The sequence below is a fragment of the Geotrypetes seraphini genome, chromosome 6 (genome assembly GCF_902459505.1).
Source record: "Geotrypetes seraphini chromosome 6, aGeoSer1.1, whole genome shotgun sequence".
NCBI classification, from domain to species: domain Eukaryota; kingdom Metazoa; phylum Chordata; class Amphibia; order Gymnophiona; family Dermophiidae; genus Geotrypetes; species Geotrypetes seraphini.
In genome coordinates this window covers 165,642,869-165,668,344 of record NC_047089.1, presented here as the reverse complement: position 1 = coordinate 165,668,344, position 25,476 = coordinate 165,642,869, and the positions used below count along the sequence as shown (strand labels likewise).

General features: G+C 39.8%; 1 protein-coding gene across 4 annotated transcripts in view; it reads left to right on the top strand.

Moving 5' to 3' along the window:
• MYO16 (myosin XVI) overlaps positions 1–25,476 on the top strand; it is a 709,054-nt gene that overhangs the window by 619,733 nt on the left and 63,845 nt on the right. For all 4 annotated transcript variants that reach the window (XM_033949922.1, XM_033949923.1, XM_033949921.1 and 1 more), the window contains 2 exons: positions 2,457–2,703; positions 17,506–17,813. In XM_033949922.1, the coding sequence (XP_033805813.1) occupies positions 2,457–2,703; positions 17,506–17,813 (555 nt within the window). The remainder of the gene's footprint in view (positions 1–2,456; positions 2,704–17,505; positions 17,814–25,476) is intronic.

Sequence of the window (25,476 nt, the reverse complement as noted above, 5' to 3'; positions counted from 1 at the left end):
GTGGAGAGGTGATTCATGGGTGGATTCAGTGAGTAGCTAGGAATTATGTAAGTGCTGGTGATATTCCATGCCAGTTCCAACACCTGCATAATTTCCAGGAGAGGCCTAAATTCCTATCTCCTATAATTTGTGGTATTAGATTGCTAGGGCTAGATTACCTTCCCCTTACATGCAAATCATTTGACCAGGAAGGCAAAAAGCCAAAGACAAGTATTTGAACTATACAAAGGGGGAGGGGTGTTCAATATTCGGCCAACAGCAGTATGCCTTTTTCTGACTGCTGCCGGTATTAATCATGGATATTGGGCAATGTCTGGGCTTTGTTACTGAATATCCAGTTTATGAAACATAGAAACATGTGGAACTGACTTAACATAGCTGTTTAAGTCAATGTTGAGAACTTAATTGGCCCTAGGTTATCACATAAAGATAGGACTGTGATTTTATGCCATCCCATTTATGTGGTTATCCTGGCCAGGTAAGAACTGAACATTGGCATTTGACCAATTGCTGACTCTGTCCTCAGAATGTTCCCAAAATAGCTGATTTCTATAAATGGTGCCTAGTGGCATCTAACTCCTTGGCACCATTTGTTGCACTTGTCAATCAACTGCTAAGTGTTGTTTACAGAATCACACCTAGCGGCATCGACAGTAAATTGACTTAGGCATCCTAATGGTAGACACTGGAGTTATTAGGCCAGGGTTTTCCTGGCCTAATATACTGGCGCCTACCTCAGACATCTAGCAATGCCTAAGTCATACCACGCCTAGTCTCTGCCTCTAATCATACCTACTTTTCAGTTAGGCATTTTTAGGCACCAGTAGGTGCCTCGACTTAGGCAGCACTACTAGTTCCATGTGGGACCCTTAATTGATTTTTAAAAAAAATAGTTTTTAATGGTGTGGTCAATTACCATGTCAATTAAACTAATTAAGAAAATTAAGTTTTGTGCAGATTTCAGCTAGGTGTCCCTGATTAAGGTGTCTAGTGGGGTTCATAGTCAGTGGTGCTGGGAAAACTTATTTTTAAAGAGCTCCGATGGGGGGTATTTGGGGGAACCCCCCCCCCCACTTTACTGCATAGTGTTTGTGCTGCTGTTGGGGGAGGTTTGGGGGGTTGGAACCCTCCATTATAGAGAAAACGGAACTATTTCCGATGTTTTTCTGGAAAAGTTCTATTTTTTCTATAATGTGGGGGGTTGCACCCCCCACACCCCCCCCCAACGGCAGCACAAACACTATGCAGTAAAGTGGGGGGGTTCCCCCCCCCCACACCCCTTCGGAGCGCTTTAAAAATAAGTTTTCCCATGGCGCGCTTCTTTCTTGCGCTGAATTGTCGGCGCTGGATTGTTGGCGCGCTGGTGTCCGGTGCGCGAATATCCCGCCACCCCTAGTGGTACCTAATCTAGGCATCATTTAAAGAATTTCCCCCTAAGAACCTGATTCTATAAATTGTATCTAACTCCTAGGCACTGTTTGGCACAGTTGTCAATCAACCGCTAGGAACTGCTTATAGATTTGCGTCTAGTGGGTGCCTAAGTGGTCTTAGGCACCAGTAGGCTTTAAATCTTTAGGTGCACTGCCATTTAGGCCAGGGTTTTCAGACTAAATTAGTGCTTACTGCTGCCTAACTCAATCCATGCCCAAGCTCTGCCATGAATCCACTCCTAACGACGTACTACTTGCCATGTAGGCACCGGTAGATGCCTTGGTGTAGACCAGGGGTGTCCTACCTGCTGCCCGAGGTCCGCATGCGGCCCCGTAAAGTATTTTGGGCGGCCCCGGTCAAGGGTGATGCAGTGTTTTCCTCTGCTGCCCCTGGGTGTTTATCGTCTTGCCAGCTCCCTTCTCTGTCTTACTGCACCGTTTGCACATTTGTGCGGCCCCAGAAAAATTTTTTTCGGCCAATGCGGCCCAGGGAAGCTAAAAGGTTGGACACCCCTGGTGTAGACTTATACCTTGAAATGGTAAGTGCCTACTGACTAATTAATTTTTTAATTGGTTTTTAATGGTGCTTTCAATTATCAGTGCCGATTGTCTATTCAAAAGTTACCCCCCCCCCCTTTTTATCAAGCCGCATTAGGGTTTTTTTATCGCCAGCCGCTGCAGTAAAAGCTCCGACGCTCATAGGAATTCTACCGCAGTGTCCAGTGATAATATCGGGCACAGTGAAATGTAGAAACCAGTAATGTTATAGTAAAGTAAAAAAATAAATAACATATATATACTGCTTTAGTAGATCCACTTGAGTTTGCTCTGGGATTCCCCAAGTGTCTACACCCGTAATCACCATTCACATGCTTACATTTGTTGTTCTTTTTCTGGGTGCTGGTTGCTTTCTTTACAAGCTTTATACCTAAATGATTGCTAATTTTTAGTTTTTCATTATCCGTTCATACTTATCTCTTTCTCTGCTTCTCTCTTATTGGCCCATAATTCTGTTGCACTATGCAGTTATAAGAGGATTCCTAGCCCGCCAGCGTTTGTTGCAGAAAATGAGTGTCAAACAGCAAGAGGTTACCTCCATAAAAGGTTTTCTGCAGAATGCAGAGGATATGGGTCTTCAGACTTACGATGCACTGGTCATCCAGAATGCCTCTGACATTGCCCGAGAAAATGACCGACTTCGCAATGAAATGAACACAGCTCACTGCAAAGACAAACTAGAAACAAGGAAAGAACAGGAAGAAATCCGAATAAGGTATGACTTATAGAATCTGTGGGTAGAGTTCTGAGAATGTTTGTATTTCTTATGTACGTTTCACCTGTTTTGCCTTTTATTGATTTGTCTGACTGTATATGCTATGTATAGAATTATTTTAAGATAATAATTATAAGTGCATAAACAAATTATTATATTTCTAGGATTTGAATCAAGATTCATTGGTTCAATACTTTGTTGTTCAAAATTATTTCTTTCATATATATGCATGATTTTTTTTTTATTTAAAAGAACATGTTATCTGCAATATTCTGTATTGATTCAGGATTAACTTGCCAGTCTGGAGTGATCCTCAGAGGTCTATTATACATTGCATGGCAAACTAGGGGAACACCTTCTTGGATTTATTCTCCACAGATATAGTACTTGGGTCCAGGTCAGGACCAGTATAACTGGGGGAGCAGTTGGAAAATTAATCCTCACTCTCCACTTTTTACTAGCATTCAGTAACTCTATTCCTTGGTATAATATCAGCACTCTAGTGTATTTGGACTCCTATTGTTTTTGTCAATTCATAGATTGTATGGGTCAATCTTTGCACATGGTTGCCTTTCTCTCATCTAACTTTATTCTGGCTATAACCCTTTGAAGGTGGAGGCTCCAGAATCAGACAGTTTTTCAGATATGATACCACCTTCCTCTTTTTTTTTCTCCAAATAATAACACTCTAACATTAATCTGATTTATGCCACTGCCTTATCACGCTGTTTTAGACCTAGTGAAAATACATCAGATTTTGCTTTTGAAGCACATCAGTACCTCTCCTCCTGTTCTGTTTTGTCTATGTTTGTGCTTATTCAGACTTTATATACGGCTTCTACTAATCGGAGATCACAATGGATTACAGTTCTCAAACAAAAAAAGGGGACATAAGGAATGCCAAATTAACCTCCCTTTTACAAAACCGTAACATGGTTTTTAGCACCAGCCGTGGCGGTAACAGCTCCGCCACTCATGAACTATGGCCGGCACCAAAAAACATGCTACACTTTTGTAAAAAGGGGAGTGGGGATTAAAATAGGACAGAACAAGCACACAAAGAAAACAGTGTCCAAAGAAGAATAGCTAACTTGATCAGTCAGGAGAAGTGCTTGCACCTCAAACCTGTAATGCTAACCACCAAACACCTACTCAAAAATAGGCCTTAAGCCTTAAACGTTTTCAAGAAAAGTTCCTTTTGAATGTAAGGAGAAATATTATTTCATGAATAAGGGGCCAAGAAAAAAAAAAGCCAAGCGACACTTCCTCTCATGGTGTACCCTCGCAGGAGGTAGAAGCACTAATTGAGTAGTTCCTGACTAATATGGCTAAATAGTTATGGTCTTGGGGGCAATTTATAGCCTTATGTGCTAAACATAGGACTCCTTTTACAAAGGCACGCTAGGGCCTTAACGTGCAGAATAGCGCGTGCTAAAATGCCGTGTGCACTAGCCGCTACTGCCTCCTATTGAGCAGGTGGTAGACTTTTGGCTAGCGCACGCTATAATGCGTGCTGATCCGGTGCGTGTGGTAAAACCTGTAATGTACCTTTGTAAAAGGAGCCCATAGTTTTTTAAAATTATGCTTTTATGAGTATTATACTCCCAAGAAAATTTTTAAGCAAATCAAGAAATATTATACAATATTAAGAAAAAAATATATTCACATATCCAGAAAAATCTAATATCCTAGTCCTCATCAAGGGAGGAAGAGAGACAAATAAACTATAAGAGAAATCTAGAAAATTTCTAATAACTTTCAGTTAGTGAGGCTTGCACTGTACTAAACCTATAACCACACTCCTACATCTTTCATTAGTGTTCTGACCATGCGACAAACATTTTTTCAGCCATAAGGAGTCATAAAAATATACTGAGTCCTCTGATAAGTTACTAAGCACTTACAGGGGAATTTCAGGGAAAAGGAAGCGCCCTTGATGAGAACATAAGTCTTCAAAGCCATGAAAGCTTTTCTAGATAACTGAGTTGTTCGACTCGTATCTGGGAAAATTTGTATGGTATTACCACAGAACACCTTGCTCTTATTTTTAAAATATGCTTTAATTATTGCAGTTTTATCAATAGGGTATTGCAATAGGGTATTGCAGATATCCAATAGGGTAGCTCTCACTTGATATTATCCATTGAGTCCTCCAGAAAGGTCAGAATATCTGCACTAACTGAAGGAGCCTCCTGTTCTGAGGTGATCACTCACCTTGTAGGTAAATAATAATAATTTTATAATGATATCTGATCATAATTAGTTAAACAAAATTTCCTGGAAATATTTATGAAGAAGTATCTCAGGAGACAACAAATGAGTTTTAGGAAAATTCAGGAATGTAAGATTCCTAACCCTTACCATATCCTCCAAAACCTCTATCTTACAATGAAGCAAAAAGGCTATCTTTAATTTCTGAGGAATTTTCCGCTTGTAGTGGTGAAATATTTGATTCCAAAGTATACACCTGAGTTGAAGTTGAAGATAAATTTTTGTCCTTTCATATTCTTTAAACTTAGTTACTACTTCTGTGGAAAACTGACATAATTGAGGAACCACTTGCTTAAGAAAAATCTCAGTTCTAGACACACAACCCAGATATCCTTTAAAGAAACTTCTTGACCATTAGTACATTTCAGACCCATTCCCATGCCTTAACAACAGGAAATTTTATTTCTTTTGGCATAGGGATAGATAACCTCAAGAGAGTATTCTCAGGAGAACCATCACCAAAAGGAGGTTGACAAGAATGCAACAAAGATTGAGGTGGAGAGATTCAATTGAGCTCAAAGATACCTCTTCAATCATAATGTCTACCCTTAGGTTAGTTGACTGTTCCTCTCTAAGGACATGTTTATCCATTGGACCCCTACCAATTGGAGCAGAAGCCTTAACAGATTTGATCTTTACTTTCCTTTTTCCCATAATATAGAAATAAAAAATACTCTTTACAAGATAACAGAAGATCAGTACCTGAGCAGTAAAACTCATTCATTCCTCGGCGCTCTAAGGGGATAGATGTGCACCTTTGGCTTGTACCTTTGGCCACACCCCTGTGGCCACATGCCTGCTGCTGCAGTCCTGCCCCAATCATATGAGACAGTCTGGACATGGCCGATGATGTCAGACACCGCGGGATAACTTTGTGAGCTCATATAGGTAGCAGATATTAAATGCCAACCTCTCTAGTCTCCATGAATCCCTTCTATTCCAACAGAGCTCTCCACTGCCCCAATCTTATGGGAGCAGTCTGGGTACAGCCAAATGATGTCAGATACTATGGAAGAACTTTGTGAGCTCAGGTAGGCAGCAGATAAACACTAAGATCTATAGTCTCCACATATCCCTTCTTCTCCAACAAAGCTCTCCACTACTCCGATCTTATAAGAACAGTGTGAGCATGGGCTGATGATGTCAAACGCCATGGGAGAACTTTGTGAGCTCAGGTAGGCAGCAGATAGTAAACACCCAACTCTCCAGTCTCTGCTTTTTCAAAGTTTATACTGACTCCCTGTTTCATACCATATCTCTTTTAAACATAGAATTTTAAAAAAGATACGGTATGAAACAGGGGGCCAGTGCAAACTTTGAAAAAGCAAAGAAACTTGATCAGACCATCATCACCTACAAAGGAAATGGAGGACTGTATTCTGCAAGGTCTGAAGTCATTTCAGCTTTGGCCATCCCAGCATATACTATAAGCATATAGTAGTCTAGTTGAGATACCAAAAATGTAAGAACAAGACTATGCAACACAGAAAGATGAAATAGACCTCTCAGAGGCCTCATTCTACTCAGGGCCAGAAAACCCAAATAAACCACTTTAGAAACCTGATGAAAGGATAGATTTTTATACCCCAAAATAATATATTAGGATAGATTTTTACATTTCAAATGTTATGTTATACTCGTCAATTAAAATTTTAGCTAAAGGGGGCGTGTACAAAATGGTAACACCTTGCTGAGTTGTGTGAGTTCCTTCAAATCATAGGTAAATAGAAGAGTAGACCATCCTCGACTGTATTGATGCCAATTGATGCCTGGGATGATCCCTGTGAGACTACTGACATTATATCTCAACAATACTTACATAAGTGAGGTGTCATCCTCAGTTGAAAATATATCAACTGAGGCCTTGCTGACTGCATCTGGGCTAGTGGAGAGCCCCAGCTTATCCCTTGAGATGGTTTATCTTTCAACCAGTGAGAGAGAGAGACACCTACTGATTTAGCTGCTTCTGAAGATATACGAGCATATAAGATATAGATAAGAGAACCCAGGAGCACCACAGAGGCACTGAGGAGTACAGCATAGAGTAGCAGGTCAGTGATATTGATGGTATCAGAATATCTTGATGGAAAAATCTCTATTGGGTCAGATTTAGGTGAAGTGAATGATGGAGCAGTGAGTTTTATACCTTGCACTTCTTTCAGTTCATCTGTTGTTGAATTAAAAGGACCTTCTGTATTTAATCTTGAAACTCTTTGGCTATCATTCCAAGAACTTCAAAGATTGTGATCTGCACAATTCTTGGCTTTGTCCTATCATATTAATCAGATATCTGGGGATTCTTTACAAATTAAAAATGTGGTGCCTCAACTTGTACTAAAAGTGGGCAGGTTTGGAAGAAAGTTTAGAAACTGAAGACTCAAGAGGGCAACCTTGTTTTTATTCATTTGAGGAAAACCTTTAGAAAATACAGCACACAAGAAGAACCTGCATGTTACAAATTCCCCTGTGTCTCTTACTGTTACTACTTATGAGATGTTTAAAAAGTATCTTCTGGTGCTAGGACAGTTCCCAGAATCTTTATCTTCACTAATTTCTAAAATATATTATTTATAACAAGCTAAGAGAAGGGAAACTGATGGAGTGAGTAATGTGGACCAGCCTTTGATAGTATTTAATTAATACATTTTCTGGAAGTGTTGACTGAAGAGACGGTTGTTCCTGCTACTTTATTTGTACAATTACATAAGAACATAAGAATAGCCTTACTGGGTCAGACCAATGGTCAGTGAAGCCCAGTAGCCCGTTCTCACGGTGGCCAATTCAGGTCACTAGTACCTGGCCAAAACCTAAGGAGTAGCAATATTCCATGCTACTGATCCAGGGAAAGCAGTGGCTTCCCCCATGTCTTTCTCAATAACAGACTAGGACTTTTCCTCCAAGAACTTGTCCAAACCTTTCTTAAAACCAGCTATGCTATCCACTCTTACCACATCCTCTGGCAATGCGTTCCAGAGCTTAACTATTCTCTGAGTGAAAAAAAATTTCCTCCTATTGGTTTTAAAAGTATTTCCCTGTAATTTTATCAAGTGTCCCCTAGTCTTTGTAATTTTTGACGGAGTGAAAAATTGATCCACTTGTACCCATTCTACTCCACTCAGGATTTTGTAGACTTCAATCATATCTCCCCTCACCCATCTCTTTTCCAAGCTGAAGAGCCCTAACCATGTTAGCCTTTCCTCATACGAGAGGAGTTCCACCCCCTTTATAATCTTAGTTGCTCTTCTTTGAACCTTTTCAAGGTTCACTATATCTTTCTTGAGAAAAGGAGGCCAGAATTGAACGCAATACTCCAGATGAGGTCGCACCATGGAGTGATACAGGGACATTATAACATTCTACATTCTTAGTTTTGTTAATCATCCCTTTTTAAATAATTCCTAGCATCCTGTTTGCTTTTTTGGCCGCTGCCACACATTGGGCAGAAGGTTTCATTATATTGTCTACGATGATACCCAGATCTTTTTCTTGGGCTCTAGTTTTGGAGTTGGATAAAAATTGGCTTTTGAAATTATTTTTTAAAGTAGGTCACCTACAAATATTTAGGCGTAATGTTAACTTTTTGTGGATGTTTCTTGTGAAACAAAAAAGACACATAAACAATTTTTGTTGCTAAGATCTAAAACTACAAAAAGGCAACCTAGTCACATCAAGGTTTGTGTGGGAGACACTCAAGACGCCAAAATTGGCTCGCAGCTAACAAACCAAAATGGGGTGAATATAATATAGGGTGCTCTCAGTGTGAACCCTCAGTGATAGGAGCACAGCTCCGACACTTCACTTCTGGGTCAAGGCGGTAAGCCTCCACCCACACACCATCATTGAGCACCCTGAGTGTGCTGAAATTAAAGGGACCTGAGTCCACTAAATCAAACAAATCAAACAATCGAAGTGAGTAAATTAAACTCAGCACAAACAACCTGAGCGACCCCCAAACAAACCCTGCCAGCCAGACCCCCCGACTCACACAACAAAATCAAAAATCACCATGCAAAAATCAAATGAACACAATACTTATCTGAAACTATCTCACAAACTGATAAACGCAAAAAACCGCGCCAGGAGAAGAGGTTCGACCGCGCTGGTTTCGGGAGGAGCCCTTCTTCAGGAACCTGACCCCCGACGGAACACGAACAAAGAGGTCGGCTGGAGGGCGGGGTGCCTGGGCGGAAGAGCACGCCGCTTAAAACGGATCTGTGGGTGACGTCATGCACAAACCAACCAAACATACAACACTAACAACCAATCACACTTGTGTATTCATGGGCGTGTTCTCGCCCCTGAGTGTGATTGGTTGTTAGTGTTGTATGTTTGATTGGTTTGTGCATGACGTCACCCACAGATCCGTTTTAAGCGGCATGCTCTTCCGCCCGGGCACCCCGCCCTCCAGCCGACCTCTTTGTTCGTGTTCCGTCGGGGGTCAGGTTCCTGAAGAAGGGCTCCTCCCGAAACCAGCGCGGTCGAACCTCTTCTCCTGGCGCGGTTTTTTGCGTTTTTCAGTTTGTGAGATAGTTTCAGATAAGTATTGTGTTCATTTGATTTTTGCATGGTGATTTTTGATTTTGTTGTGGGAGTCGGGGGGTCTGGCTGGCAGGGTTTGTTTGGGGGTCGCTCAGGTTGTTTGTGTTGAGTTTAATTTACTCACTTCGATTGTTTGATTTGTTTGATTTAGTGGACTCAGGTCCCTTTAATTTCAGCACACTCAGGGTGCTCAATGATGGTGTGTGGGTGGAGGCTTACCGCCTTGACCCAGAAGTGAAGTGTCGGAGCTGTGCTCCTATCACTGAGGGTTCACACTGAGAGCACCCTATATTATATTCACCCCATTTTGGTTTGTTAGCTGCGAGCCAATTTTGGCGTCTTGAGCGTCCCCCACACAAACCTTGATGTGACTAGGTTGCCTTTTTGTGTTTTTTCTACAGTAGGAATTTTGGCATATTTGGAGTGTTTGTTGTTGTTGTGAAGATCTAAAACTATGCAGCTAGGGGCTTCTTATGTACTTTGTATTCCTTGTTAAATGTATAGTGATTTATCAAAATACTGTATTAGATATGTATTTTTTTGATCTTTCACAGCTGACAGCATTTATCTAGGACTGTGGTTGTACCTATTGATATTTCCTTTAGTGAGATGCCCTTGGTTTTCTGAGATTAAAATATGTTGTGGTGTTAGTCATAATTTCTTGTTTCTTTTTCCTAGTTTTGCTGATTCTCCATACTGTTTACTTGCTCCCTAGATTGTGGATAGACTCAAGACAAATAATTATAAGGTTTCTTCGTTACTGTTTAATATTATATAGGGGTTTTATTTTTCTATTTTTTTAAATGTCTTAAGAGCAATGTTTGCTTTTATTATTGTTATTTCAATAAAAAATAATTATACTGTCAATCGCTCATCTTTTCTATTCTGTCTGTATTGCCCAGTACCTTTCAGATCTTACAATCAAACTTGCTCAAGCAAAAAGATGGAAACCACAGTAATGGGCGAATCCTATTACTCGCTATAATGCATTCATTCATTAACTTTTATTTTTCCATAGAAAGTACAGTAGATAAATATCTCATTGCATTTTCTTTGAAATAGCTCCTCTAACTGTCCTGTGTTTACACATCAAATAAATATATTATTTCTTCTAACAGACTTTTATTAATGTAGAAATGACTGTACATCTTTGGTTAATTAGTTTCAGATATGCCTGTAATTGCATACTGGAGAAATACCTTCCATGTAATTAAACACTACAGTAAAAAGAAATTACCCACAGAGTACAAAGCTTTCATCTCAACTTTTCATTTATTACCTGGCATCTGGATGCCTACTGTGGTGGAACTTCTGTTGTGCTGATGATCTACCAGGCATAGAAAAAGATTTATACTGTAAATTAAAGGTTTATGAAATTCTTGAAAAATAAATGTACCTGCACATTAGTTCACATATTTTCATTAAAGGTCTATAAAATTAAAAAAACAAACAAATTTTAGCTAGCTTACGCTGGGTTTTACTAAATGGCACTAGAGGTTTTAAGTGTGGGCCAGTGAAATAAATGCTCCGATGCTCATAGGAATTCTATGAGCATCAAAGCATATGCCTCGCCGGCCCATGCTAAAAACTTCTAGCACTACTTAGTAAAAGGAGCCCTTAGTTCACTTAGGAGCCTCTTAATAGGCTCTATTAGTTGTTGAACATAAGAAATATGACATGTTAGTAGTTAATGCAAAAGGGAATACCCAAGCACATAACTCAGCTGATAGAGAGCCTATATGAAAATCAAGAAGCTGCAGTAAGAACTGAATACGGCAACACTGATTGGTTTCCAATAAAATGTGGTGTCAGGCAAGGATGCATCTTGTCGCCTTATCTGTTCAACCTGTATGGTGAAACCAACAGCAAATCTGGAAGAAGATAGTGTCGATTTCAAAGTTGGTGGCCGAAATATAAACAACCTGTGCTATGCAGATGATACAATGCTCATCACCAGCAGCAAAGAAGACATGCTGTATCGACTGAGAAAAGTCAAAGCCAAAAGTCATAACATGGAATTAGAACTGAACATAAGCAAGACGAAGATCATGAACATGGAAAATGATGATAATTTTGAGCTTGAAGACGATAGAATAGAAGTTGTAAAACAGGGGTGACCACACTTTTTTGACTCGCGAGCTACTTTTAAAATGACCAAGTCAAAATGATCTACCAACAATAAAATTTTAAAAAAACATAACGCACACTGTACGCATAGAATTGTTAATTATCATTCCTGAGGGATAAAGGGATCGTGGGATACTGAGGGAGGAGCTGGGATGTAACACAAGTATAGAAATCTAACCAGGTAATAAGTATAGAAACCCAACAGGTCGTGCATGTGCAAGACCAGAGGATTAGGACTACGATGGGAAGATAGGACTTCAATGAGAAACCAAGGTGGCAAGGGAGCCCCTTCTGGTGATTCAGACAGGTCGTGACCTGTTTGGGTCGCCGTGGGAGCGGACTGCCGGGCAGGATGGACCTATGGTCTGACCAGGCGGAGGCACTGCTTATGTTCTTATGTTCTTATTCCTATTCCGGGGTTTTTCAAAGAGGTCAAAGCAGATGACTCTATGCACTGTCACCTCAGTAACAACCATACAAAAATAGACAAATACCCACCCCCTCCCTTTTTACTAAACCACAATAGCATTTTTTAGTGCAGGGAGCTGCACTGAATGCCCAGCGCTGCTCTCGACGCTCATAGGCTCCCTGCACTAAAAACCACTATTGCGGTTTAGTAAAAGGGGACCATATTGTAAAATATAGACAGCAGATATAAATTCAGACACATTTTGATCACTAAATTTAAAATAAAATCATTTTTCCTACCTTGTCTGGTGATTTCATGAGTCTCTGGTTGCACTTTCTTCTTCTGACTATGCATCCAATCTTTCTTTCAGCCTGTTTGCTTCCTCTCCTCCACACCTCATTCCCTCCCCCAACTTTTTCTTCCTCTCTCCCTGACCTTTCTTTCTTTCTCTCTTCATGCCCCCTTTCTTTTTTTCTGTTTCTCTTCTTTCCTTTTGTCTCTCTGCCTGCCCCCTTTCTTTCTTTCTCCCTGCCCTTCGCCAAGCCACTGCCACTGCCGCTGCCATCGGGGAAAAGGACCCAAACACCACCAATGGATAACAGGCCCCGACGCCGACGCTGCCCCATGCTCTCTTTGCTTCAGGCCGATCAATCTTCCTCTCCCCGACGTCAATTCTGCCGTCAGAGGGGAAGTTCCGCCCAGTCAGGCAGCGATTGGCTGGCCCGAACTTCCTCTCCGATGGCAGAATTGACGTCGGGGAGAGGAAGATTGATCGGCCTCATAGATCGCCAAGGCAAAGTGAGTCCTGGATGATCGACTCACTTTGCCTTGGCGAGCTACCGGTCGATCGCGATCGACCTATTGGGCACCCCTGTTGTAAAAGATTTTAATCTCCTCGGCTCTTTTGTAAACAAAGAAGCAACTAGCAGAGAGGAAATACACCACAGTATAGCACTTGGTTGCTGATCAATGAAGGCTCTTGACAAAGTATTCAAAGGCAAGGAGGTAACACTCCAAACAAAGATCAGACTTGTCACCCACTCATTTTCTCAGTGGTCAGTTACGGATGCGAAAGCTGGACACTACAGCAACAAGACAGAAAGAAGATTGACTCATTTGAGCTTTGGTGCTGGGCAGGGATTTTATGCATGCTGTGGACTGCCAGAAGAACTAACAAATCGATTCTGGAAGAGATCAAACCGGCTATGTCACTCGAAGCCCAAATGGCAAAGGATATCATGTTTGGGAAGATCAAAGGAACCAGGCGAAGAGGGCAACCTACAATCAGATGGCTGGACACATTGAAAACAACTATGGGGATGATGCTGGAGGACCTTACCAGACTAGCATAAAACTGCTTTCTTTTTAGATCTGTAAATCATCAAGTCGCTAGGACTCAAGCACAAGTCAATGACACCTAACAACAACAACAGTAGTTAATGCAGCACCTTAACAGTTATTTATTTTATTTTAATTTATGCTAATGTTATGTTTATTTTATTTATTGGGTTTTATTAACTGCCTTTATGAAGAGATTCACTCAAGAGAAAACAAACCAAAACTGCAGACTTGTACACGGTGCAGGCAAATTTTATTTTGACAAATAAATCTTAACTAAAAACCTTTTACCAGACAGGGGACCCAACACAGTCCGTGTTTCGGACAACCTTCATCAGGGGTCCATGGTAATAAAGGTAAAAAGAAATATATCACAAAAAGAAGCCTGGAAAAATAGCGTTTGGTAGCACACCAGTGAATCTCTGAAATGCACTACAAGTGACGAACTTGTAGTGCATTTCAGAGATTCACTGGTGTGCTACCAAACGCTATTTTTCCAGGCTTCTTTTTGTGATATATTTCTTTTTACCTTTATTACCATGGACCCCTGATGAAGGTTGTCCGAAACACGGACCGTGTTGGGTCCCCTGTCTGGTAAAAGGTGTTTAGTTAAGATTTATTTGTCAAAATAAAATTTGCCTGCACCGTGTACAAGTCTGCAGTTTTGGTTTGTTTTCTCTGGTCTGTTTTTTCACTGCAGACGAAGTTGGACCTTTGGTTCTTTTGTTGTTTTGTGAGATTCACTCAAGGCAATGTGTAACTAGTATAGCTTGACATCAACATCTTACATTGTTTTAATAGTGTAACAATAGACCAAGGATAATCATAAAATGCAATCAATGAGGTAACCTGGAAATAACCAATTCAAATTTTACTAAAACCAATGACCTGATATTGAATCAGAAATAAACATATTAAAATAGCACAGTAAAACATTCATATAACTGGTAGCAGAATAAGAACATAAGAATAGCTTTACTGGGTTAGAGCAATGATTTGCTCTTGGTTAATGCTATAGTTGGCAAAAACCAAAAAATAGCATTAACATTCCATGCCACCGATCCAGGGCAAGCAGTGGCTTCCCCCATGTCTGTCTCAACAGCAGACCATGGACTTTTCCTCCAGGAACTTGTCCAAATTTTTTTTTTAAACCAGCTATGCTATCCATTTTTACCACAACCTCTGGCAATGCGTTCCAGAGCTTAACTATTCTCTGAGTGAAAAAAATATTTCCTCCTATTGGTTTTAAAAACATTACTCTGTAACTTCATTGAGTGTCCCCTAGTCTTTGTAAATCTTGATGCAGTAAAAAAAATTTGATCCACTTGTACCCATTCTACAGCACTCGGGATTTTGTAGACTTCAATCATATCTTCTCTCAGCCATTTCTTTTTCTTGGTCGATATTCTTTGAACCTTTTCTAGTGCCACTATATCTTTTTTGAGATAAGGCGACCGAACTCAATGCAATACTCTAGGTGAGTCACACCATTGAATGATACAGAGGCATTATAACATTTACAGAGGCAGCATGCAAGAATATTCATATACAATACTCAGTATGTCAACATAACACAGATGAAACACATTAACAGGATTCATTAGAACATTCAAATAACAAATAAATCCAAATGACTACCAATTAATACCAATTACTGATTGTTAACAGCTCAATTATTAGCTTGTGCTTAGATCTGATACCTGTGCCCAAATTTGCATGCTCAATTTCTGGAAAACTATATAAAATCCAGGGGATAGTGTGCACTATTGTTCAATAGTGAATACAATGGGTGACACTGCACCCAAAGTTAAAAAAAATAAAATAAAATAAAACACTTTAAATAGTCCATAAATTATATGGGATACTAAAAACAAAGGCCCGGGTTCTGTAACCAGCGCCATTGTCGGTGGCACCTTAAAAGCGGCCGCTGATCACATGTCAATCGCTTGTCAACCATGCGACAGCGCCGGGTACAGAATTGTGCCTCCAGCAAAAGTAGGTGCTGAAAATGTAGGCCAGGGTTTTCTAGACCTACATTTCCAGCATCTACCTTTAATATGAATCTCGCCTCCATAGGCACTTTAGGCCGCCTATCGCCACTTCTGGCATTAGCCATTCCCATAATGGTGTTAGGCAGCCTAATGAGTTTTGATTCCGGTACTGATTTTTTTAGGCATCTTGAAACTCAGCTAAAAACAGCATTTTGTACTGAGTTTGGGAACCTAAAATATCAGCACCTGTTAGAGAAACCGGTTAGCATCGGTTAGATATTCTGTCAGTGGTGATCAGCATTTTGCTGACTGTCCCTGCATTAAACCCAGAAATTCAGGGCTCCTTTTATCAAGCTGTGCTAGCGGTTTAATGCGCGTAATACCGCCTTGAACAGGCGGTAGTTTTTAGGCCAGCGCAGGGGTTAATGCGTGATGAAATGTTGCACGCGTTAACCCCGCTAGCGCGACTTGATAAAAGGAGCCCCCCAATGTCAGGTCCTATCTGGGTGCTACAGATTTGAGAGCCTGTTACTACATAGGAGATTAAGTGTAAGATTTAGCATTTAACCAGCTATGGGTTACAGTATAAAGATAAGACTGACTTTTATGTGGCTAATCTGGCTGTTTAAGTGCTAAATACTGGCACTTAACTGGCCAACTACTGAATCTGCCTCCGGAACACCCCCAAAATAGCCGGTTTTCATTAACTAGTTGTTTTTCTGCGGCACTAAGGGGGAAATTCTATAAGAGACGCCTAACTAAATAGGTACCTAAAGTTAGGTGCCTTACTTAATTAGTAAATTGGCTTCAATAATGATTTTTAACAAGCTCATAATTGAAAAAAATAAAATTTAATTGGGAGACAGGCGCCAATCTTTTTAGGTGCGATTCTACAAAAGATAGGCATCTGTCATTTGGCGCCTGGCAGTGCCTCACTCCAAAGTAGGGATAGAGAAAGGCGCCTCTAGGCACAATTTTCTAAAGGACTTAGGCGCCTTTAAAGTAGGTCTTTAAAACCCTGGCCTACATTGCACGCACCTAAGTTTTAAGTTAGGCCCAATTCTGTAATGGGTGCGTAAGTGTGATTGACACGCAATAGAAACATAGAATATGACGGCAGAAAAGGGCTATATCCCATCAAGTCTGCCCATGCTAATGACCCACCCTCAGACTTCACCCCGCTAGAGATCCCACATGCATATCCCATTTCTTTTTAAAATCTAGCACGCTGCTGGCGTTAATCACCTGCAGTGGAATTTCATTCCAATGATCAACCACCCTTTCGGTGAAGAAATACTTTCTGGCGTCGCCATGAAATTGCCCGCCTAACTTTAGGCACCTATCTTTTTTTAGGTACCAATTACAGAATCTGGCCCTAACTGGTTAAGCGCTGCTGAAAATTTGTGGTTACCCACAAATAGTTGATTTAGCCAGCCAGGAGCTGCTTCTGGACAGTTAAATCGCTTTGAATTTCAATCCCCCAAATGTTTGGCCTGCCCACCCCTATAGTATCAGACTACAGGTACTCGTCAACTTACGACCGTAATTGGTTCCGACTGACAGGTCGTAAGTTGATTGGGACGTAAGTCGGCCTATGCTAGACTAAGGTAAGAATACTGTATTAAACTGGGTAATGATATTGTAATCATCTTAAAGTAATATTTTATCAACATTTTCTTACTTTCTAAGTCAAGCACAGCACAATCCCTTTGTGGTGAACATTCGTTGTGGCGCCTCCTCCTCTTTATATTATTACTGCTGCGTAGCGAGACTTGGGAGTGTGGGAGACTGGGGCTGCTAACAGCTGGTGGGGGAAACTGTAGTAAACGCGTCGTAAAGTCGAACAGTCGTAACTTCAATAGGTCATAAGTCGACGAATGCCTGTACTTGAATCAAGTTGCATTCCAGTGGGAAAGGTCTAATGTTCTGATGAATCTCAAGGCAAGAAAAGGGAGCATGATAACTAATTTATCTGACTGTGTTTGTTAGATCACTACAGACATCCTTCAGGCACAGCAGTGTTTGGTAATTGTGTACCAAAGTGCAGCTATTATGTTTGCAAGAACAGCTTTATTGTTAATACACAAATAATGTATCTTTTTTTTATTCTTCCTGTTGTTTTTGCAGAGTGGAAGAGAAGGGTGCTAAAACGCCTGAAGACAGTTTTGTGGGCTGTCGAACGCTTAAGCACTTTCATTCCAATTCCGTGCCTGTTCCCATGGCAGTGGATGGCTTGGTGCACTCTGTGACTGGATCATCCATCAGATCCCCTTCCTTGCATTCGGTGTTCAGCATGGATGATAGTAATTGCCTATCATCACCAAGGAAACAGCCTCCTCCTAAACCAAAAAGGGATCCCAACACACGACTGAGCGCTTCCTATGAGGCTGTTAGCGCTTGCTTGTCTGCAGCATGTCAAGAAACATCTGATGAAGGTTAGGAAAAATAGAAAACACTGGTTAGGTTAAAACAGTCAAAAAAACCCCCGAAAAACCATTTTGACCTCAGTTCAAACTGTTAAGTAGCATTACCTTTAGTGTATTTTCTGTAACAATATAAAATACATCACAGTCAAGAATCCCTCAATAAGTGAATGCATATGACATTTGAAAATGTTATTCCTGATCAAAGGAAAAATCTGTTTGACCTACTCTATCAGAATCATTCATTAATGGAGTTTTTATATTTTTATATTAATAATTGCAATATAAGCAAAACTCTGAAAGCATTTTTCAGAAATGAGCATTTACAAAAGTAAAGACATATATCCTTTCCCAGAAAAATATGTGCTTCTCAATCCACAAATCAAGAGTAAAATCAAGAATAGGAAAAAGCCCTTGATGCACTATGTAAATGAATTAGGAGAAGAAAGGAACCATATTTCAAACATCCCCCTACTAAGTAAATTCCAGAAGCTCAACTTGGGTTCATTTCCAGCAGAAATTGCAATTGGATAAAAAAACACACACATATATTTTAGAAGAAATAACCACTACACATTTGCACAGGTATCACAACTGAAATGAAACACCCAATGACTGAACACGCTCTCTCAATATTAGAAATATCTTTCTTCTCTCTTGAGTTGTCTTGGTAAGATTTGGAAAAACTCATATCTTATGTCCCATATACTCAGAATATGATCTCAAGATATGATCTCAGCCCTGAAGAAATATAAATGTTGCAATGAGTAGCACAATAGATCACATCTGTCTTTGAACTTTCCAGCAATCCTGTTAGATCCAAACTATCTTGTGATAAATCTCTTTTAGCCGCAGACACTCCTCCATTTTCTAAAATTAATGTATTTTTAGATGAAAGAAATGTAATAGGCCTTCAAGAAAGGAGATGCTGTCTCTTTGGATAAATGTAATACCTCGTCCATATATTTATTTAAGACTTCTCCAGATAACAGAATTGGATGCTAACATCACTAAAATTTGACCCTTCCTTTCTGAATGCACTGCTAAGACCCTCATCCATACCCTCATCATCTCTCACCTAGAGTACTGCAACCTGCTTCTCACTGGCCTTCTGCTAAACCATTTCGCTCCCCTTCAATCTGTTCAGAACTCTGCTGCATGCCACATATTCTGTCAATGTCGCTATGCCCACATTACCCCTCTCCTCAAGTCACTTCATTGGCTCCATATCCATTTTCGCATACAGTTCAAGCTCCTCTTACTGACCTATAAGTATATTCACTCCACAGTTCACCAGTATCTCTTGTCTCTAGTATTTTTCTATACTCCTTCCTGGGAATTCTGCTCTTCGGGTAAGTCTCTCTTATCTGTACCCTTCTTCTCTATGGCAAACAACACTGCCTGACTTGGTATATCAAGTTCTGTTTCTGCCAGTATTCAAATCCATGCTCAAAGCCCACTTCTTTGAAGCTGCGTTCAATTCCTAACTCCAACCCATCTGCTAAGCATCCATCTGTCTTATCCTTCCTTTTGTAATTCCCCACCTGAGCACTGTGTATAGATGCACCTTTTTGTCCAATTTGTCTGTTATAACTATATTGTAAGCTCTTTCAAGCAGGGACTGTCTCTTCCATGTTTGATGTGCCCCATTATAGAATTGCAAAGAAGTCAGCAGAAACTAGAGTAGGGTTGCAAAATATATGTGTTTATTATAAAATATGCCTAGAAGGTGCATCTGCCTGAAAGAAGGTATAACTTTGAGCAGGTTGTTTCAGAGAGGACAGATGGTTAAAAAGTAATTAAGGGTCCTTTTTCTAAAGCTGCACTAGAGGCCTTTAGTGTGAGTTGGCACGGTAAATGCTTCGATGCTCATAGAATCCCTATGACCGTCAGAGCACTTACCACGCCAGCCCATGCTAAAAACTTCTAGTGCAGCTTGATAAAAAAAAAAAAAAAATGGGGGGGGGTGTAAGATTCTCTCATTACTACCTGAAATCTTTTCCTAGGTTTTTTGTTAGGGGTTTTTTTGGCTTTGTGCTGCTGCTCCCTGCTAATTGTAGAGCTCTCTCAAGAGTTGCTCATTTTACTGATGGATGAGCTGTGCTGACATCTACTGAACTAATAATGAAAGAAATGTATTGAAGTGTTGAAATTTAAGGGCACTTTTAAAAGAGAAGGTCATAGAGTTAAGGACAGCATGTCCATTGAGCAATGCACAAGCAATGAGAGTACTTTATAAAATATGTTTTTAGTTTTTTTCCTATATAAATTAATGATTATAATGGTGCCAGGTTGACCAATACTGAAAAGCAGGGATGTGAATTTGTTAACTTCCATTTAGTTTGTTGAAACATTTTAAACATTTTAGTGAGCATGTTAACCTCCAAATTAGCATGCATACTGTATAGTCAATTTGCATGTGTTAAAACATTCTAATGCAGGTGGAAAAGCTATTAATATAGAAACATAGAAACATGATGGCAGATAAATGCCAAATGGCCCATCCAGTCTGCCCATCTGCAGTAACCATTATCTCTTCTTCTCCCTAAGAGATCCAACTTGCCTATCCAACACTTTCTTGAATTCAGACAGTCTCTGTTTCCATCACCTCTTATGGGAGACTGTTCCAGGCATCTACCACAGTTTTTATAAAAAAAATATTTCTGTAAATTTCTCCTGAGCCTATCACCTCTTAACTTCAACCTATGACCTCTCATTCCAGAGCTTCCTTTTACCACGTAAGAATTTAAACGTCTCTATCATATCTCCTCTCTCCCGCCTTTCCTCCAAAGAATACATGTTGAGATCTTTAACTCTGTCCCCATATGCCTTATGATGAAGACCACACACCATTTTAGTAGCCTTCCTCTGGACCAATTCTATTATTTTTTTATCTTTTTGAAAGTGCGGTCACTGCAATGAGAACTAAGAGTCCGATTTCAGCAAACAATAATAAGCTATTACTAATATTAACAGGAGTCGCCATGCAACAAATCACTCAAAATTGGAAAGATTATACCAAATTAAATTATACGTTCTGGTGGAATTCTGTCTGTCATATTTATAAAATGGAAAAAATAATAGCGTTACAACAGGGAAATCTTCCTAATTTCAAGAAAATTTGGCAACCATTGACAAATTATTCTAATGATTAGTTTCTTAGCACAATGATAAAAATTATATATGAATGGGGTGGGAACTGATTAATTAATGGAAACATATTATATAAAAAGGGAAAGGGATTTATATTCTATATGTTATTGTATAATCTTTATCATATTATATTTTAAATAATATGAATTATTAATGATAAAATTTTGATATGTAATAATTGATAATATTATATATGAATCAAACATTGTAAGAATGGAAAATTTATAAATAAAAATTTAAAAAAAAAAAAAGAAAGTGCGGTCTTCAGAATTATACACAATATTCTAAATGAGGTCTCACCAGAGTCTTATATAGGGGCATCAATACCTCCTTTTTTCTATTGGTCATACCTGTTCCTATTCTCTATAGCATCATTCTAACTTTCACCGTCAACTTTTCAACCTCTTCGGTCACCTTTAGATCATCACATACAATCATACCCAAGTATAAAATGAACTGAAGAAAATGCCTGATAATTGGGAGAAATAAAACAAATGAATTAAAAAAAAACCAAAAACTTGCACATATCTCAAGTTTTATATGGAAGTATACATTTGTCCATTTGGAATTAAACTGAGTCCATCAACTCAGTGGTTTAGCGAGGGTGAGTGGTGCCCTGGGCGGTGGCACCCCTCCCTCTTGCTCCTTCCCGACCCCCAGCTGCGTGTGTGCCCCCATTTTCTTCCCACATATCTCTTTAATTTTCCCAACACGAGCAGCATCACATCGTGTCGGCTCTCCCACTGATGTCACTTCCTAGACACGGGACCCAGACGTGACGTCAGAGAGAACTGACACCAAAGCAGGCAGCAAGTTTGCTATACTGCTTGCGTCAGGCAAATTAAAGAGGTATGAGGGAAGGAGAGCACGTTCACGGCGAGAGGGGCAGGAAGTATGGTGGGGGCAGAGAGGAGGATAGGTGCTGGCATCACCACCAAGATGGCGCCTGGGGCAGACTGTCCCCCCATTACTATGCCACTGCATCAACTTATTTCCCAGAAGTCACCAATCATTGTTTTTAGGTGATAATGACTTTTGTTTGCTACAGATTTTATTTTGGGGGGAGGGTCTTGTCAGGTACTTATGACTTGAATTGGCCACTGTTAGAAACAAGATACTGGGTCTGATAGACCTTCGGTCTGTCTCAGTATGACATTATGTTCTTTTGTTCTTAAGCTTGATTCCCATTTGAAAGTATGACTTACAGCAGTGGTTTTCATTTCAAAGGCTGCCAACGGGTCAGGTTTTTATGGTACTGTAGGAGTTGTACATGCAAAGAATATTTTTGTTAACACTCTAGAATTATTACCTGTAAGTGAAAACACACCTCCTGTAAGCAATCCTGATTTCTCACTCCTTTATCTATGTACCAATGAACCTTAAAACCACATATGTATAAAAAGATATAACAAATGTATTTACTTAGCCCAAATTCTGTATATGCCACCTAAGGTTGTGTGCACATATTGGTGCGTATAGCTCATGTGCAAGCACAACTTTATCGATTAATTGTCTAGTCAGTGCTGATAAATGCCAATTAACACCTCTTAATTGACTCTGGCACTAATTATAAATTATACGCTCAACTCAGAAAGCACCATTCTAATAAAAAGTATTTGGTAGTTACAATGCAGCATGAATTTGAAAAGCAGGCATATCTTGGACATTCCTAAAAGTTATGTGCATTGTTATACAGTAAAATATGTCCAAAACACACACAACTTAGGCACAGGCATTTAGGCCTGGTTTTAGCTGGCCTCAATGGGTGCGCCTAAATCATGTGGCGCACACAGGCATTAAAAGTAAAGTCATGTTCTGATAACATTTCAGAAGATTATTGACAGGCGAAACCTCAAGAATGCCTTTGATATAATTTAAGAATTCTGGCTCTGCACAGTTTTTTGATGTCAATATAGCTGCATTTCATAGAATTTAAGGCTTCAACCCATTTTGTGACATTAGGTCTGAGGACTTTTGTACTTTGCATTGCACCAGCTGATACCAGGGTACAGATCTCATTCAGACATGTATGCCTGGACATGTCCTTAATTATAACACCAGTCTTAGAATTGTCTTTGCATTGTAAAGCATCAGGCACTGCAGGATTGTTGACTTCCTTCAGGTATCCCACAGGTATACTCAGTCAAGGCTTGTACCCTATAATACAGCTAAAAAAATATCCAGGTTTCCAAGTTTATTAATTATTTATATACCACTTATCAATGAAGGTTGTATAAGCATTTTTATTTTCTATACTGTTCTCTGAAGGGATCTCAGAACAGTTTACATAAACTTATTCAGGTATTCAAGCATTTTTCACTATTTGTTCTGGCGGGCTCACAATCTACCTAGCATACCTGGGGCAATGGAGGAATAAGTGACTTGCCCAGGGTCACAAGAAGCAACTAATGTGAGAGAAATGGCCTGATCTCAGGGGCTAGGAGTGAAGGTCAAGGACTTAAAATGCAACTCTGTTACTGTATGCCTGCAGTTATACATGCCTAGCATGCATAGATGAAGTAGAACATGCACATGCCCTAAGCACTACAGTAAAGTCTTGATAATCTGACGTGAATAGGATTGGCCCATTGTCGGATAAGTGAAAAATCAGATAATATGTACAACAATGGTAAGCCCTTAAAAATGCACAGAAAACATACTTAATGTATATAGAACAGGCAGAAATACAGAACCAAGCAAGGTAGTCATACTCCAAGTTTGCTACGATTGACTTTTAACAATTTCATCTACTGCATGTTCAGCAGCAATTGATCTGTCTTCTACAGCAGGCAATGAGAACAGAACTGAGAAGTACATTCCAAAATGTAAAAGAACAATTGCACAGAGAATGATTGGAGCCCCATTTCTCAAGCTAACTGCTTTGTCTTCTCCAGTCAAGAATAATGCGAAGCAGACATGAAGACAGCAGAACTGAAACTGGAAAATCTCTGCACTCCAATTTCACAGGCAGAACAGATCTAAGAATGACAGTAAGAATAAAGAAAGTGCTATAAATGTAAATGAACAAGCGGGAATAGGAACAGGGGTACATACAGTACTGCATAAAATTCTGTGTGCACAAAAATCTTACCATGGTCTGAGATCAAACATGGCTCCCTGGTATAAGCTACTTCAATTGCATAAATTCCAACAACCATCTGGCCTGAGAGAAGTCTGGCATAAGGACACAGGCTTGTCCCATGATGTTGATCAATGGTACGCTGCATGGCTTGGTTCTTCTGCTATGACACAAATGGCCTTCTTTTTCATACATCGTGCTTACTAAACTCCTTATCGCCTCTCCAAAATTTCAGATATCTCTCAAAACAAGTATTGGTCTTGTAAAGATGACGTGGGCACACTGGATCACATACTTTTTAGCTGCTCTGCACTGCAGAGATTCTGGCAACAAATTGTGGCATTCTTCACATTGATGAAACTCTCACACTGTCCATAGTAATATTTGGTGACTTAGGTCTTACATCAACGATCAGTGACTCCGTTGTGATTCTTCTGAAAGGCTTATTGCTACTGGCTTTAAGAACTATTCTGTCCAACTGGAAGAATTTCCCTAATGTGAGTTATACAGCTTGGTGGTCTAATGTTTGCCTAATAGCAAAATATGAGAGAATCTTTGCAGAGAGAAATGGCTCGCTTCACAATATCAGAAGGTGTGGGACCTTTTGCATGAATACTGTTCATCTCTAGGATAACATGTAAATGCTAGAGTTTCACTGGATCTCTGAATAACGATCCTTGAGTTGATTCATTATTAATAGTTACCATAGGATTTCCCTCTCTGCATATTATATTACATATTGTCGTTCAGGTGATGGCATACTTTTCTCATCTATCTACATATGTGTTTATACATGAATATTGTGGATCCCTAAATTCCTGGATTGTTCTTTTATTTCTTTTCTTTTCTCTCTTATTTTGGATGTAGTTGACACTAGTTATCTTTGATGTATCCATGATTCAGTGTTGTATCTTTTTTATCACTGTTGATTTCAAACCAATAAAAACATTGAACATAAAAAAAAAATCATGGTTCCCTGGCAGGAAAAGCAGGTTTTCAGGTCAAATAGTGTTGCCTTTGCAGAGCACCAGTGGTCAGGTCCAAAAATTACTGCTCCCTTTCAGAGGAGCAAGTCTGGAGCAAATCTCAAGACAGAAGAACTGAAACTGGACTCTCTCTACACGCCAAGTTTACAGACAAAACAGGTCTAAAAGCAAGGTCTCAGGTCAAAATATCTTTATTCACTTTCTTTAACACTTCCTTTACCTCAATCAGATGCTCAACAAGCATTGTTAGAAGCAGCGCCTCAGATCAAAAACAGTTCCCTTGCTGAAAAAACAGGGTCCCAGATTAAAAAATTACTGTATATACTTTACTGAAAAAGCAAGCTCTCGGGGAGTGGCCAAGATGGCAGCACTTACCGGCTAACTTTAAGATCATGCTCCTGTGCTGTTGGCGTTTTTTCTTCTCAGCAATATGCTGCATAAATGGAAGGGGACTGAG